This window comes from Apus apus, chromosome 1 (genome assembly GCF_020740795.1).
Source record: "Apus apus isolate bApuApu2 chromosome 1, bApuApu2.pri.cur, whole genome shotgun sequence".
NCBI lineage: Eukaryota > Metazoa > Chordata > Aves > Apodiformes > Apodidae > Apus > Apus apus.
The window spans coordinates 74094861-74112450 of record NC_067282.1 but is presented as its reverse complement, the minus strand read 5'-3'; the positions used below and the strand labels follow the sequence as shown (position 1 = coordinate 74112450).

General features: G+C 40.3%; 1 protein-coding gene across 1 annotated transcript in view; it reads left to right on the top strand.

Moving 5' to 3' along the window:
- Positions 1–5980: 5980 nt before the first annotated feature.
- Positions 5981–17590, top strand: part of IMPG2 (interphotoreceptor matrix proteoglycan 2) — a 55345-nt gene continuing 43735 nt past the window's right edge. The window contains exons 1-3 of the mRNA XM_051622189.1: positions 5981–6059; positions 7316–7561; positions 15555–15721. Coding sequence (XP_051478149.1) covers positions 5981–6059; positions 7316–7561; positions 15555–15721 — 492 coding nt within the window. The remainder of the gene's footprint in view (positions 6060–7315; positions 7562–15554; positions 15722–17590) is intronic.

Below are 17590 nucleotides of genomic sequence, written 5' to 3'. Positions count from 1 at the left end.
CAAGTAGCTAGTGGGCAGTAAGATTAAGCCATCTTGCTGCTTTTAAGGTAAATGCACAGTATGTGTCTCTTAACCTAAATTTGTATCACCGTGATCATTTGTTCTCCAGTCCTTATAAAGGCAAGCAGCTAGTTCCCAGCTGTTTGTGGCAAACAAGGCTGCTTCTTGACTCAAGAGCCTCACAGTTGTTTTCTGTAGTTACGCTTGGCAGTCTTGACAGCCTGAATGACTAGCCTGAGAAATGCCTGGTTCCCCAGCTGCAACCCATGCTGTTCTAGCTATTTGCATATAGCCGATACGTGGTGAATACTAGGAAGTGTCTGTGGAAAAGGGTACGTTCCATGTGCCTTCGTGCTTCCTTTTTAGTTGCTTGAACTCCCCAAAGACAATTTTTTTAGCATAGATAAGGCACCAGGCTGGCTCAGGAAACTTTCTACAAATCTGCTGCATCTCCATTTCCTGTATTTAGACTTTGTGTAACTGAAATGGTGGAGTGGCAATGATGCTTCCAAGTGAACCGGTCCTTGTAAGGTTCTTCACCCTACAGTGTGTCATTTTGGTTTCAAGGCAATGAATTATTATACTCAAAGTGTTAAATGTAGCTATCAGTTTCTTTAAAAAGAACTGATACATTCTGGCTAGATGGGACCAGAAACTGGCTTCCATGAGGAATCTGAGTCCCAGAGATCTGTTTAAGGTACTGCTGGCAAGCATGACAAGAAACAAGGTGGAAGGAGAAGTAACTTGTAGGAAGTAAATCTTCCTGGAAAAAAATATTAAGAACTGGAGAAGTGAATAATGAAACTGCAAGTGTGCTTTTTTTATAAGTATATGTGGACTGCTGTGTTTTTCCTCTGGAATTGCAGGTATAGATTAATTGCAGGCCATCTGTCCTTTCTGTGACTTGCCTCCTAAAATTTGACTTTGAAATGAGCTTACAGTACTCAGTAGCACTACAGGCCTGGGGAGGAGTGGCTGGAAAGCTGCTCAGCAGAGAAGGACCTGGGGGTGCTGGTTGACAGCTGGCTGAACATGAGCCAGCAGTGTGCCCAGGTGGCCAAGAAGTCCAACAGCATCCTGGCCTGTGTCAGGAATAATGTGGCCAGCAAGAGTAGGGAAGTGATTCTGCACCTGCACTTGACACTGTTGAGGCTGCACCTTGAGTGCTGTGTTCAGTTCTGGGCCCCTCACTACAGGAAGGACATTGAGGTGCTGTCCAGAGGAGAGCTACCAAGCTGGTGAAGGGCCTTGAGAACAAGTCCTGTGAGGAGTGGCTGAGGGAACTAGGGATGTTTAGTTTGGAGAAGAGGAGGCTGAGGGGAGGCCTCATTGCCTTTTACAACTACTTGAAAGGAGGTTGTAGGGAGGTGGGAGTTGGCCTCTTCTCCCAAGTAAATAACGACAAGATCAGAGGAAATGGCCTGAAGTTGCAGCAGGGAAGGTTTAGGCTGAAAATTAGGAAGAATTTATATCCTGAAGGAGTGGTCAGGAACTGGAACAGGCTGCCCAGGGGAGTGGTGGAGTCACCATCCTTGGAGGTATTCAAGAAACGTGTAGATGTGGCACTTCAGGGCATGCTTTAGTGGCTGAGGTTGTAGGGGTTTTTTTGTGGTTTTGTGCTGATGGTTGGTTTAGGTGATCTCAGAGGTCCGTTCCAACCATGACAATTATGTGATTCTGTCTAAGTGCTACACCTTACAAAATAATAAAGACTTGAAAGCCACAGTAATAACACTTTTATCTTGATTAGGACAGGGAAGCAGAGTATTGCTTCTAGCTGTCCCTCCAAAAAAAGACCCTGATTTCTAGATGGAGAAGCAGGAGTTGTAGAATGACACTTGAAAGTTCTCAGGGTTGAAAATGTTTCCATTAATGGTCAAAGTCAAGACCAATAGGAGTAATTCAGTCCAACTAAACAGAAGCTGAAAATGCTGTTCAAAGGTGAAGCACAGGCATCGGCATCATCTTGGACTATTGAGCAAGGTAAGAGACACTTTACTGATCCACAGTTCAGTAAAGGGGGAATGCTGAGAATATGCTTACATTACAAGGACAGACTAGATAATGAAGTGTCAGATTAATCTGGTTGACCTCACTTGCTGATTTGTCTGCTCCAAATACTTTGCAATACTATGTGATGGAAGAGGTGGCAGAACAACAGGCTATGGTTGGATTACAGAGAGACTTGAATAGATCAGATCATTGGGCTAATGTTAATGGTGTGGGCTTCAACAAGGCCAAGTGCTGGGTCCTGCACTTGGGCCACAACAACCCCAGGCAACGCTCCAGGCTTGGGGAAGTGTGGCTGGGAAGCGTCTGGCAGAAAAGGACCTGGGGGTTCTCATTGACAAGCGGCTGATTATGAGCCAGCAGTGTGCCCAGGTGGCCAAGAAAGCCAATGGCATCCTGGCTTGTATTAGAAATAGTGTGATCAGCAGAAGTAGAGAGGTGGTTGTGCCCCTGTACTCAGCACTTGTGAGGCCACACCTGGAGTGCTGCGTCCAGTTTTGGGCACCTCATTTCAAGAGAGATCTCGAGGTGCTGGAGCGAGTTCAGAGGAGGGCAATGAAGCTGGTGAAGGGCCTAGAGAAAAAATCTTACGAAGAATGCTTGAAGGAGCTGGGAATGTTTAGTTTGAGAAAGAGGAGACTGAGGGGAGACCTATTCAGTCTCTACAACTACCTGAAAGGTCATTGTAGAGAGGTTGGTGTTGGTCTCTTTTCACAGGTAGTTAGTGACAGAACAAGAGGGAATGCCTTCAAGCTGCAATAGGGCAGGTTTAGACTGGACATTAGGAATTTTTTTTTCACAGAAAGAGTGGTTAGACACTGGAATAGACTGCCCAGGGAGGTGGTTGAGTCAGCATCCCTGGATATGTTTAAGGGTTGTTTGGCTGTGGTGTTGGTGGATATGGTTTAGGGGAGAACTTTGTAGAGTAGGGATGATGGTTGGACTTGGTGATCCCAAGGGTCTTTTCCAACCTGAATAGTTCTATGATTCTATAATTTGTTCAGCTGGAAGGCTAAATGGCCCCAGACCTGGCTTATTCTTGGGAGACAGTTCCCCAGAGAACATTTCAGGAGCACAAGCAAAAAGTGGTAATGGCACAGTGCTTGGACACAACAACCACCAAAACTGAACAAGTGAGAAGGTCATGTCTAACCTAATTTTCCTAGCTAAACTGATTGGGAATTAATTTTTTTTAGTCCTGTCAAATGCTATAAAGTCAATTGCTGTAGTCCAGTCACGGGAGACAATTTATAATCTTGGATGTTAAGCCCTGTGAGCTTGGAGATAGGGAGTGTCTGCCATCATATGGCTCTTCATTAGAGGCATTTTCATAAGGTATACCTTTATTCTGCATTATTGAGTTACAGATGAGTGGATTTAGCTTTTAAAATACATTACATTTGACTAAATTACATTTGAAAACCATGACATTATTTAAAAGAGTATGTGCACTGTAGCAGAATTTCAGTGACCGTTACCAGGTAGAGACCTATAATTCAGCTTAATCACATCTGCTATAGGGAGGTGCATGTCCCTTCTTTTCAGAAATACAAATTGTCAGAAAATTGTCTTTCTCCTTTTGGAGGTGCTGATGTGACCTTAGTGTGTTACATTTCCCCCAGCAAGAATATAATTTTCCTAAGTGCTTTTGAACGGATAAAATTTGGCTGCTGGAAATGAAGAATCATGCATCTTCTGATGAAAAGTATTACTGTAAAGGCTTTAGTCAAATCAAGGGAGGATTTTCCAAGGTTATTTTGGAAAACTTTTGCAAGAGTTATTTTGCTTGTTTTAAGAAAATTTAAATTATGATTGTGCCTTTAATTATGCATTTTTCTATCATAAGTGTAAGAGATTTTCATCTATTGCAAATCTAAATTTCAGTGCTGAAATTAGTGTTGAGTTTTAAATTGGTAACTTGAACTAATCCTAATAAAACTGAATTTAAGTTTTAAAAATATTTTATCACACAGAAGTTGACATAGTCATATCGTAGAAAACAAATTTTGACAGAGATATAAAGCAGGGAGTTTTTGTACTATTCACATTCTGAGTGCCTTTGAGTACTTTGCTGATGAAAAAAGCAGCAACGCCCTGAATCTGAAGACTCTCCAGGAAAACTCTTTTTTGTATTTCATACTCTTACTGAAGCATGTGTATTCTGAGAATTTTCCCTAAAAGGATTAGTTGTCATGCATTCTTGAGGTACTGTTTCTAATCTTGATTCAGTTGCATTTTTACAGGATCATGCAAGCAAAAACATTCATGGCATTGAAAGCACCAGTTTCTGCAGAGGATTAAAAAAAAAGAAGCTGGTCTGTGTTGTTGAATCCACATTGTAATAAAGGTACCCAAACTACCCTGAAATATTGCTCTGTCTACCTATAGATGTTGAGACTTCCAAACAATTTATTAGCACCAGTGCAAGGTTGTTCCTGTGCTTCATTGTCATCAGGACTTGAATTTATAGCTTCAGTGTGGTGTACTGCATTTGGTGCTTCTGCCAGTATTGTAGTCAGCTTGACAGAGCCAGCCTAGGTGAACAGTGCTGGTTTGACAGACCCAAAGTGTCTGTTTTTAATAAAAACTGTTTGGTGGTGTTAGAGCAGCTCAGTGGTTTAACCTAAAGTGTAATTTAGTAGTTTTGTGGAAAAATAAAGGAAAATATGTTGTTGTTTTGAAAAATATCTATTCAAGTCTGTTAGATGTTAGAAGACAGAGGTTAAAATCAAAGGTGGTTTTATTTTATTCCTGTGAGTGTCCTCTGTGTAGTATCAGGAATTATTGGTGTTACCTGAATTGTTAGAGTTCAGCAGAGCAGCTGAAAGAGAGGAGTCAGCACTGAATACCTAAGGAGCTCTGTGTAAATGCTCTGACTCTCATCTGGGAAGCTTTGCAAATCCAGCTTTGAAATGTTTACACAAAACCACTACCAAAAATAGTCACTTCAGACAAACCAGCGGTTTGCTCAGATTGTTCTGAATGCAGTAACCAGCAAATCTTGAGTTAACACCACCCAGGGTACAGCCCTGATGAGGTTTTTCTAGCCATCAGAATGCCGTCTGCCATTGCAGGACTACTTCCGTACACGTTTCCACAGTGAGCTGATCCTGGACAGGAGGGAATCTGAGACTGCTGCTGCTTTCCTGCACTTTCTGAGGTTCTTCTTAGCTGATCATCTCTTCAGGTATCTGTGCCGCTCATATCGGATAATACCTGAACAGAGATGAATGAATCACAGCTTGCCCTGGCCTTATCTCTGGGGGAAGCAACCTCTTCCCGGATGTGGGTGACAGTGGTATAGCAGCGCAAGATTTTCTCCTTTAGCACAGACTTGGGCAGCTGGGCTGCACTAGCTCTGCCACCAGAAGAAACAATCCTACAGAAAGACTGCTTCAGTGTTATCGACATATGCATTGGTGTTCAAGCAAGTCTGTGCATTTTTAGATACATATATTTGTACTAGCAGAAGACAAAACACATGGAGACCTTACACTGGAGGCTGGTGTGCTCCCTCTGATGTTTTGTGGTCAGCATGGTTTTTTAAAAGGATAGAAATCGAAGAGCCAATGGAAAAACGTGGTTAATTGAATGTGAAAGGTGCTGTCCTTGTTTGGACTGTCTGTTAATGGTATGACAAGCTCTGGTAAAGAGCTTAGCTGGCCAGATTAAAATTAAAAAATTGTCTCAGTCCATCTGCTAGCTCCAAGGAGTTTACTTCCATCACCTTTTCTTGTTTCTTCATGGAATTGGAATACTGTCTTTGAAAAGAACGTTCCCCAGGATGTCTTGGTTGACTTTTTGTACTTAATGTTTTTTCTAAAGATAATTGTATGTGACGTCAAGACATTTTCAAGAAGGGCAATGCTCACGGTTCGTTCAAGGATGCGTTAAAGACAACAGGTCTTTTGCTAAAAGGGATTTTTTTTTTTCCTTGCTTGTTGTGGTTTTTTTTATTACACAACTAAGTATGTTTTACTTCATTTGGAAAATGTTTCTTTGCCTTCTGGTTTTGGGAATGATTAAAGGAGTTCTTCAAATAGTTGCAGGTAATGTAGAAATCTTACTCATATTCTTGTTTTCAAAGTTTCCCTATGGCAATGTGTAGAAATACAAACACCTTTCTGCTTTAATTGTAACAGAGGGGACCAATGCAGAGAGATGTTTGGTCAAACCTGTGTCACAATATCAGTGTAAAATGCTTGGTGATTTCAGGGAGGTTTTACTGTAAATGTGCTGTTCTGAGTGTAGAATGTAGCTATGGGAGACAGGTTTTTCCAACTTCAAGAGATGTTAATTTCTGATAGATGTTTTACTTGGTGCTTTTTTTGTTAATAATTTTGTATTTATCTCAAAAAATGAGGTTCTGTCTTCTGGTTATGCACACCGAAGATGTGTCAGTTTGGGTAAGACTAGACTTTTGCCTTAGCAACCTTTTTTGATGTTCCCTTCTCCCTCTGATGTACCATCTGGTGGTGATCTTGTGCACTAGACCTGACTATTAATACAGCATCAGAATAACCATGTTAGTCATCTTTCAGTCATTGCAGTCAAAGGTGCTATTGACTTTGAAGCTGCAAAATAAGCTCATAAACTGTGGGATGAGAAATGCCATACACTTATTACTGTTCTTTCTCTAATAAATTATTAATTTTGATTCTTCTTCAGTCATGTTTATTTTGGAAAAAGTGAAAGAAGAAAGTTGAATTATCTAGTTTCAGATCAGCTGACTACTGATCACTCTGCATCGCCCTGGAGTGATGTGGAACAACTAACATAGAAGGAGTTTTAAAAAGCTAAAGCTGATCAGCCCTTTTTTTCTCCCTTTTATTCCCCACTCCAGTTAGGTAGGGTGATAAAATGTGTGCTTGCTAGCTGTCAATTCAAGCAGTGTTCTTGATGCAAGGGATTTAAATGTTTGTTCTTGATGGAAAGTATGGAATAAGGAGACTTGTTAATTAATCACTTATTTCATTCCTGGCCTTGAAACCCTCTAAGTAACTGTGATTCATATATACAGTCCCGTTGACTTAAACCAAAATCACAGTAGTGAAGTTAAACACAAACAAAACATTAGCGTTCAAAGGGTTAGGGCTTTAACTTCTGTTATTATTGAATGGGATACTGTAAAGAGCTTAAGGGTGTTTAATAGTACAGTCATACAGACAGGTTTTGTTGATAGAAAAAAAGTGCAGTTATGTCCTTCAGAGACCAGAACAATGGCATTAAGATATATATGATTGCATCACTATCTCATCTGATAAATGTATGTGTGATTTTAATTTTACAGCAGAAGGTTATTCAGCTGCAGAAGGACAACAGGCTCAAGTTGGTTCACCAACACCTCAGCTCAGTGGCTGGCAGTTGGCAACCCCTCCTCTGGCTCCTGAGTTGATAAAACTTGACAGCATTGTGGAGGCTGAACGGGTCAGCAAGCATTTGCTGATACGAAGGAAGCGGTCCATTCTGTTTCCCAGTGGAGTTAAGATTTGCCCTGATGAATCTGTTGAGCAGGCTATTGCCAACCATCTGAAATATTTCAGGCTCAGAGGTAAGTGAATTTACATCTCATTGGTAATTGATAGAGAATACGTATTTATAAAATAATAGATAAATCTTTTAAATGCAGTGAATACTAGGCCATAGGAATCACATATTACCCAAGAAACTTTATTTTCTGTGATATCTACCTTATGAGAGTTGTTCTGAGAAAAAAAACAACCCATCTTCTTGTTCCACTAATATATCATAGAAACTCTTAGTCCCTGAAAAGAGAGTATTTAATATTACACATCCTTTCTCATAGAACAATTTAAATGCTAAAAAAAGATAGGTGTTATGGACAGGTGACCTAAATGGGAGAGCTTGTTTTTATTTAGTATTCTTCAGGTGCTAGCAGAATTCACTGAGGGATCTTTCAGAAGAGACTCAAGTCTGAGACATTAGTGTCTCAGCCATGTGACTTTTGACTGTGTGGTTGTGCAAAGCATAGTCTCTTGTCATAGAAGGCTAATCTCTGTGTATCAGGCTATAGCATGATAGAGACAAAGCCTTTCTTTTAAGATGCAGAAGTTGGTGTGACAGAGCTTTCTTTGAAAAGCCGAAATATTCCTGGTAACGGTGCCTTTCATGTGATGAAATATTACAGCAACGTGAAGTATTTTAAACCCTTCTGTCTGACAACATTGGCATGGGGCATCCAGGTCATGAAGCACTTTCTGGTATTTGTGTGTCTGTATTGTAGCATTGAAACAATTCATAGTGTGTTAACATGTTTGCATGTAATTGGTGAAATAGGAAAGAGCTGCTGTCACTTAAAGGAGAAGGAAAGGTCTTCAGAGACATGTGTAGGGAGACTTTTTTGATAGACTATAGAAGACAATTCCACTGGTAACTCAGTGTATTTAGTTATAGCAGTGAAAAATAATTAAAACCGGAAGTTGCTGAGTGTAAAAGTAAACATAAAGAGTGTGTTTGGAGAACAAGGAGGAGTTACATGGGATCAGCATCTCATTCAAGTATGAGTTATGCGCACCTTGTGAGGGATATTGACATTGATTGTCACACAGACAGTCTGAAAGGCTTCGCAAACTTCTTACTGATGTCAACCTAGTAGCACTCAGCTGTTCTTTGTTTTACTGAAAATGAATCCATACCATGTGCTTTAACTGCAGTCATGGCTCATTTATCTGGGATAGGTGGATGTAAGTGAAATATAAGTAAGCGAAAGTGTGAGTGATAATAAAGAGGAAAAATCTGTAAACTAGGTTGTAAAACCTTATTTAGAGCTTAATGGTCCTAGGATGAATAAAAAACCTACCTAGTCCAGTTGCTTCCCTGTTGGATTGATGGGTTCCACAATCCACAAGAATTTCTTGAGCAAATATGCTATGACCACCCTTAGCACTTTGAGCTTAAAACTTTTGAAAAAGTTCTCTGCAAGAAGCAGAGGTGACTTTAATTAGCAGCAAGTCGAGCAAGGTCTGGTTCAAGTAAGTTGTCATCTTCCCTCTGTTAGCAGCAGTCTGCTGCATCACAGGTATCTGGTGATGTCTAGTTAGTCACATCTTGAGTAAATGTACCTGAGGTGAGAGTTGATGATACTGTTGCTTTCATTCACAGTAAAGCTGTCTGTTGAGTGTTATTGAATTATATACCAGCTTTTCATTGAAAGCATGCTTTTACTAGCTAACTGAATCAGTGCAGTAATAGAGGGAGATGGACTTTCTTGTCTCTGCCATTTTCAACAAAGTTGTCCTAGGAAAGGGCGTGGTCACTGTTTGGCACTCAGAGTCCAGCTACATCAGCAATTAGAAAAATAACTGCCCCTAGAAGGGAATAAATGTGAGTGTGCCCAGAATGTGTTGATTTTTAGTATCAGTCAGCGTTTTTAGAATCTTCTTTTTCTTCTGTACCTGTTGAAGTAAGAAATGATGTTAATATCCCAGACTTTCTCTGAAAAGGATGGTTTCAATGCAATCTATTCTTTTGTCAGTTTATTCCCAACAAAAAACACTGCCACTATCATGGAAGGAAAGACTGATTGCTGTTTTGATATAAGTGCTTGTTAGAAAAGGTTTGTATGTGATTATCTGGTTTACACTTGTTCTATCTATATCAACTTTAGAAGGAAACAAGTGGGAATATAGATATCCAACTGTAGCTTCAAGCTTTATTTAATTTTGGTGTCTGGCTAATGCCTCTATTAGTGTCAGAGACTGACTGATGCACATTTCCATCATAGGCTGCAAGCAAATGCTTATGTCACCTAGCTGTGGACTTCACAGTATATAGTTTTGTGGGTTTTTTGTGTTTTGTTTTGTTTTTTTAAGTCAGACTACAAGATCTTGATTTTTTTAGCCTTGAAAACATAAACAAGAAAGAGATATAATAAACAGATAATTAAATCTTTAACAATGTCAAAAAGTGGCAAAATAAAGGGATCTGGGAAAAATTCAGTACTTTCTAAAACAGCAGGAGCACTCTTCAGCATCTGAAAGTCCAAGTAACAGGCATGATTTTTCCCTGGTTGATATCATTACTGTAGTAGTCAGAAGCAGCAACAAAAATGTGGGTATTTTGGTACTTGTTTCTCTACATCTGCAGTCTAGAAGACAGACTTCTCAAGTGCTGATTTATGCATGTGTGTATATTAATTTGTTTAGCTAATGAAGTATTTCCAGGAAAGATTTCTTCAGAGGTGTCTGTCAATCTCTCTGTCACTGTAGTTGTTATCAAAACCCACTGCAATGAAGACATTCAGTAGCACAGAAATTGGTAAAGAGGAGGAGTTGGCCTCATGTTGCCTCAAAATAGACTGTTCAGCCTGATTCAGTGCTCCTAGCCACAGTACATGATTCAACTCTTAAGAAGCACTAATGGGATTTAACTGGGATTAAACTCCAGCACTGCCCACTTACACAAATGGCCAGAATGCCACCCTACCCCCTGCTAGGTGCCCAGTGCTGTCATGTGGTGCTCCTTCTGTTAGCTTCAGAAGTCCCTGAGCACTGACTGAGTGCTATAGGCTGATTGTCTCTCATTTGAGAGATAAATGCATCCTGAATGGTAAAGCTGGAGCCACAGAGGTGCCGTATCCTACCCAGGTGCAGGAGAGGTAGCCATACAGAATTCTAGGGACAGAGAGAGAGAGAATCTCATCACAGATTTTAGCTGGAGGTTTCAAAGACAGTGATGAAGTCTTTAGGAAAGGAAGCTTCACCCCTTCCTGGAGTCTTACAGGACTGAAAAAAGCCTGTTCCTGCTTATGTGGAATTTTTTGGGCTGAAACACAATTTATCTGAAGTGTTTAGGATATGCTCTATTATTTGTGAGTATTACTTGAGAGTAAACACTGCATGTGAAGCAGATTAGCTTCCCAGACTTGGAGTTTTTGGCTTCCAGAGTAGGTATGCTGGGGTTCATGTGGTCTTCCTACATTTCTGGCTTTCTGAGGCAGCCTGTGAAATCTGTTATGGCCTTTAAAAGTTAAGACCTTGCCTACAATACTTTGTTGAAGTGGAAGTTTGCACAAAGGTGTGGGCCAAACATACTGATCTTGCAGTTTTTTCTTACCTCCTCTCTTGCCTTTATGATGATCTCAGCAATGAATTAAGGAACTAGTAATTTCTGAGGCATTTCAGGATGGAGCACATGCAAAATGTATTTTGGGGAAAAACTGAAAAACAAGCCATCTGGTTTGCATTCTTGGTTTGAATTCTGGTTTATCATGTCAGTCAGTTACATGTCTTCTGCCCACCTACTTACTTTCCTGTAGACAGCTGTAATGATCACATCTCTATAAGAGGGAGCCTCTCTTTACGTCATAAGCCTTGATTTTTTAATTTTTTTTTTTTGAACAGTTGAATTCTTTACAGGAAAATTGCAAAGTAGCTGAGAGATCAGTTAACATTAACATACAAGTTATTTATTACTGCAGGGATGAAGGAAGTAATTTTCTAGAGGAGCTTACCTTCCCACCCACGTGTAGCTTCAAGGCTCTTAGCTCACTGCCTTAAAAGATTGATCTCGATTTTATGATGCTTTTAATCAGTATTGTTTGCCAGGGATTAGAGGCGTAATTGCAAATCCTGTCTCCTCCAGGGCCTGGTGTTGCTAATGCTGTCCCATATATCTGTGCCTGTGGCTACCTCTGTAGTAGGCTAGTGAAAGTTTGGCATGAGATCTAGCCCTGAAGACAGCCTCTGCTCACGTGCCCTAAGGGCTGACCTGCCACTCAGATGGCATCGTGTGGCAGCACCGCTGGGCCTGCTCAACTGTTCCTTCCTGATCCTGGCAGTGCTGGCTGCTTGGCTGGTTTTTAAGGGTTTTGCAGCTGGTCTTAGAAACCTAATTTCTGGGAAGATCATAACTCAAAGCCTGTACAGCAGGTTTATTTTACTTAATAGTTGGAGTATGTTAACAGAGCATACCGTGTTATGCAAGCAGCTCCAGTCATAACTTTGAACTGTTTGGCTCCTGTCATTTTATTGTAAGCTTTGATGCTGCAGTTCTTTCCCATTCCCTATCTACTATAAACATTTTGTATTTAAGATTCAAAGTTACATTGCAAGTCAAAAAGCTTACTGGTGAAGCTCTTTGGGGGTCCTCTTCTCCCCCCTGCTATTGACTCAGCGTTTTTGAGTGCTTATACTCTAGTTATGAAAAACAGGTTTTTCTTACATAGGACTTCCTGAGAATTTGTTGAGAAGAAACTCTGAAAAACCTCCCTGGCCAGCAGATAGTTGAAAACCTGCCACAGGGGTGGGGTCCACCTTCAAATTAAAATAAGCTTTATCACATTTATTATGGAACTTGAATGCACTGTGAGTAAGGGTGGTGTCTCCTCAGTTCCCTGGGTGGCCGTGTCAATGAAGCTGTGAAGAACTGGCTCTGTGTTTGACATACCTGAAGGAGAGATGGGAGATAGAATCCTGCTTGTCTCTTTCTTTACATGAGCGTGACTTGAACCACAATGAAGAAATGACACTGTTCTTTTTATGTGCTTGGAGGGGCAACTCTCATCTAACTATGAAACATGGAAAGTTGTATGAGAAAGACTGAAACAAAATTTTTCCCTTTTTTAGCCAGACTATGGTGCTTCTTGAACACCATATGGGTAAGCATGCTTGGGGATGGTTCTTGGGTTGAGCCCTTACTGCCTGGATTTGTTATCCTGCAAAGCAATCACCTGTTTTACAAACTGGCCAGTTGGAATAAACAGGGCAATGGCAAGATGAACTGTGTGTCAATAAGGCTGTGGGGTTACTGTGTGTAGCAAGCAGGTCACTGAGGCTGAGGATGCTGTTTCCTTGGCAAGGCAAACAAGTGTTTAAATGATAGTCATAGTACATGTTTGCCTACAGCTTTTAATCTCCCTCTCCACATCAGAACTAACAAACTCTCAGACTACTCAGAAGGAAGCAATGAACCAGCCTTTTTTTTCTGAGTATGGAAGCAATTTGTTCCATGTTGTGCAACTTGGTACTGCTCACCAAAGTGGAAATGGCTAGGTAGGACACAGGCTAGAGAGGATTGGATGTTACTCCTTATCCACATCGCCTTTTCTCCTACAGAAAATATGACCTTGTTCTGACAGCTTAGGTCTGATTAATGGGCTTGGAGCCCACAGATGGCACAAAGCCTTTGGGACTGAAATTCGGTGGGGTGTCTAATTCCAAATGAAATGACACACAACAAATCCTTAAATCTATTGGGAGCTGATTGGGACAACTGTTCATACAGCTGCATCTTGTGTTCAGACAAGACACTGTCTCATCACATTTATTTTAAAAAAGAGATTAAACTTATTTAAGAGCATTACAGAAAATTGTCTTTATTACTGCCAATTATTACTTGTAACTGGAAAGCCAATACTTTGCCTGTTGCCATTTGAAAACTGTAGGATTAGACAGTGCCACCGCAGTGTATTTGCAAGCAATTGCCATAGCTTCAGCTCTTACTGATAGCCTGCTGAAGACTTATCCCAGGCACGGGGAGTAATCTCATTGCAGAATTGTTGCTGTACAGTGTCACACTGGAGTAAAAGATCTCTTAGTCAGAATGAAGGATGCAAAAAATGCCAAAAGAAGTGAGAGTCAGCAGTATTCCTTCTCGATTTGAAACTAGATTTTGGGCTTTTCCTGGATGCCCAGCTTTAGGAGTGGGATGGTGGAGAGGACACTACAGATGTCATTCTGCTTCAGGAAGCTTATTAGCAGTCCAGCAGGGATCCAGAAATCCCAGAGCAGGATTATGGCTTCATTGGCTGCGGTTTGTGCAGAGGTCATGAGGAAGTGTGGTCACTGCCTGAAGAGTTTGCTTCCCCAGTTGCTAAGGAAGCAAGCAGAACTGGAGGGGAAATGTGCATAGATCTTTGGAAATGTGAATGTTTATTTCTGATTAATGAAGATGCCTAAGCAAAACTGATTGGAGGCATCTCTAATACTCTAATAAAGTCAGCTGCCTGGAAGCCAAAGGGATGCTGGAGCAGTAATATAATACCAACAGTTAATAAGGCAGAGTTTGAAGACTGCAGGTTTCTCCATTCATACATATCAGATGAACTGCAAGGTTAATCTACATATAGGAAAGCTTTCAGGAATGTGGCATGGAAATGAGAGATATCTGTGTATCTGTTCTCAACTGCTCTGACAAGCAGAAGTTTGGGATGGGGAAAAGAGCTTTGTCTGTGTGGTGCCACCTAGCATGTGAGATTTAGCTAAGCTCTAAGGATAATACTGCATGTGAAACCGTTCCTTTAGGAAGTTATTTATAAACCCTTTGCATTTAATTAAAATGTCAACCCCTTGGTTGGATGAAGGGATGTTTCCATATGTGATCCATGTGTTAAGTTTTACACAAGTACACTTAATTGATTTTGGAGTTCAGAATACAGAGTACCAAGAAGAAATAGCAATGGCTAAGGAACTGGTTTTGGCAGCCTGGGGCATATTTTTAAGGTGACTGAAGAAAATTACTTTCCAAAGCCAGATTCATGCTTAGTCTCCTCTAGGATCTTGCTTATGATGTCAGGACTTTCCCTGAATGCAAAGCATTCCTCTGCTGAACTGTGTATGTGTAAGTAGTGAAATCCGATTAAGGCCAAAAAGCAGGTTTGTCTGCTACTATTCCAGGCTGGCATCTGCTACAAGTGATTTTTAGAGTTGTTCTGTTAACGTTGTTCTCTTTCAGGATGCAGGGAAAATCCTACAAATCTTCTTCTCTTCCAGTTATCCTTGGTCACAGAGAGGCTCTTGCTTGACCATTATGTGACCAACTGCTCCAATTTGTGGATGATAGGGAGGTTAAAGCAGCTTGCATAGAACAAGATAATTATACCTTTAATTCACAGACTGTCTGTTCAGTCAGATGTCCAGTTCTTTCTCATTGCATATATACAGTAGGGTTAGAGGTTGTCATGTTTCTTAGCTTATTATGTTGTTGTGTCATCATCTTTTGTTGTTTTTCAAATTATTAATGCAATTATAATTTCTGAAACCTATTTTAAGTTCTATGTAAAGGTGAATCCAAAGAAATTGTTACTGACTGAGCCTCTAAAACTTTGGTCAGTGCAACTATAATTGCTACAAATTAATCTCCAGCTCTAATTTCTATGAGGACTTTTGCCATACTACTTTGGTTTTCTAAATTTCCGAAAAATTTGACCTATTGATCAAGAGCAGTTTTACTCGATGAAAATACTGTTGTTCTTGATGATTGTTAGGAGACAAGTGTGCTCTCTCTTGTGCTCTTCTTTTTCTCATTAATGAAGTAATTAATTCAGTAAAAAAAAAAAAAAAATAAAAAAATATATATATATATATATCAGGGTGGGAAGTAGTGTGAGTGTGGAAGATCCAGCAGATCTTAATTGTCAGTCCCTTCAATGCCTTACTAATTTACATGTAGATGTATAGTCATCGTATTCTCTGTATTAATGTACTGAAAATTGTACAACATTTGGACAGTACTCTCCTGGCCACCCATGCCATCCATGGAAGTACTCCTGTTGTACTAACACCGGACCTTTCTTGTGCCTTCAGTGTGTCAGGAAACGGTCTGGGAAGTGTTCAAGACATTCTGGGATAGGCTACCAGAGCGTGAAGAATATCAGACCTGGATGAGCCTGTGTGAGGATGGAACGATGAGTACCTTTGAAATGGGCACAAACTTCAGTCAGTCTGAGGAACACCGGAGTCTGATTTTGAAGGTGGGTGCAGCATCTGGTTGGTGTTTTCTCATGAGCAAGGGCATAATGTCCCTCTGCAACAAGCAGCTTGGCATATGTCAGGTGGTAGCATGTGAAGCATTGAAAATGGGCAAGCATGAGTACCCCAGTTCTTGGATCCGTAGCTCTGAGATCAGATCCAAAACCAAAGTTGTAGCTGATTTGATGGACAAAAAAGCAATGATTACAAAGAGAAAGTTGTCTTCAATAAGTATGTTCTGACAAGTAGACAAGGTCTAGACCCTTTGTCTGAATAGGCAGTGTGACCTGAGGCAGGCTGTGTCACATGGCCCTCTGTGCTGTGTAGCCACCTTCCTGCTCTGAACGGCACATGGAGATGTCTTCAGCTCAAGGGGCAATTTGAAGCAGGAAGTTCTGAGCTGTATTTCTGATGCTACCAAGATGTGTGGCAAAGTTTGCAGAGGTTAAAGTCACAGTAAGAGTGTAAAACATTTTAATGAAAAAAATGCTAAATATCTTGGTGTGTTTTCTGCTATTTCAGTTGAAGCAAGCTTGTTTTAGCTTAAAGCAAATAAAAGGAGCATTAAGCTAAACTAAAGAAGCCTGTTTCAAATGAAATATGATTATATGTGTCTTTTCAGGAGTGCTTGAATTTTAAAATTAGGTCCTTGGTTAAAAATGAACTGCTTGACTTTGTACACATCTAGGATACAGTAGACATCTTTATTTCTCTGTATAAAAGACTGTCTTAAAATACATGGTGGTTATGGATCTTTTTTTCGAAAGCTAAGGAATGAGTCATTTTATGAAACTTATCAGAAGTCTTAAATTTATAATCCCGTAGAGTCATGTTCTACGTGTATGAATGTGCTGATGTTTTTCTGTCTGCTTTTTAAATGGACTTTTATGCTAGGAATATGAATGTGAGCAAGAAAACAGTTGTGCATAATTGAGAGTACTGTTGTCCTTCTAGGATGTTGCAAAAAGATGGAGACAATAAAAATTCACATGAACTTTTTATGTGCACAGTGAAATGTATAATTGCTTTATGCAGGATTTTGGTAGTGAGAAGATCTGTAGTGGGAGCTTATTAAAAGAAATCAGGATGATTCTTAGAAGCAGGGTGATGCATCTAATGTCCCCACTGCCACTTTACCTTTTTGGGTATGGCTCTTCAGCATTACAGTGGAGTCAGATAAAGTGCCCTGTGTTTGATGATTTATTCAGATTGTTTATATGTAATTTAGGTTTCCTTCCTCTTGTAAATGGATATATTCTCTCCAGCACTGCAATGTTCTGAAAAAGAACTGTTGATCCTTCTATTGTGCTTTCAGAATAGTTGGTAAAGGTGATGGTTGTTGGGCTGATTTGATGGGAGACTAGCCTGTGTTAAGAGGGACTGAATACTGTCACCACTGTGTTTCACACAGAATGTCACAAATCAGGTGACTTGTTTTGAAACAAAAGCCTGAACTCAATTTAAATTTGAACCAAAGACGGGTGATGAGAGCACTCTATCCCATTCCCAATTATCCAGCTTTAAAAGGTCTGACTGTATTTTTTAATATATAGGCCAGAAGCATGGATACAATTGCTAACTAGTACTGACTCACTCTTTCTTATATATCCCCATATGCTTGTCAGAGTGTGATACCTCTTTAAAGCAGTTCTGAGAACAGTAAACAGTTATGATCCTGCTTTTAAGAACATCCTTCCTTCTAGTTGTTTGATCCAGTCTAATGTGGTGATAAGACCTGGGGCTCAGCTCAGCCTGTGTGACCAAGAACACTTTCTAAAGCACCCTCTTGTTCTTTCCACTTTCACCAGCTAAGTTAACCAAATTCCATGGCTGAGTCTTCCTGTACTAGTTTGAACTTCTTTCTCGTGTTA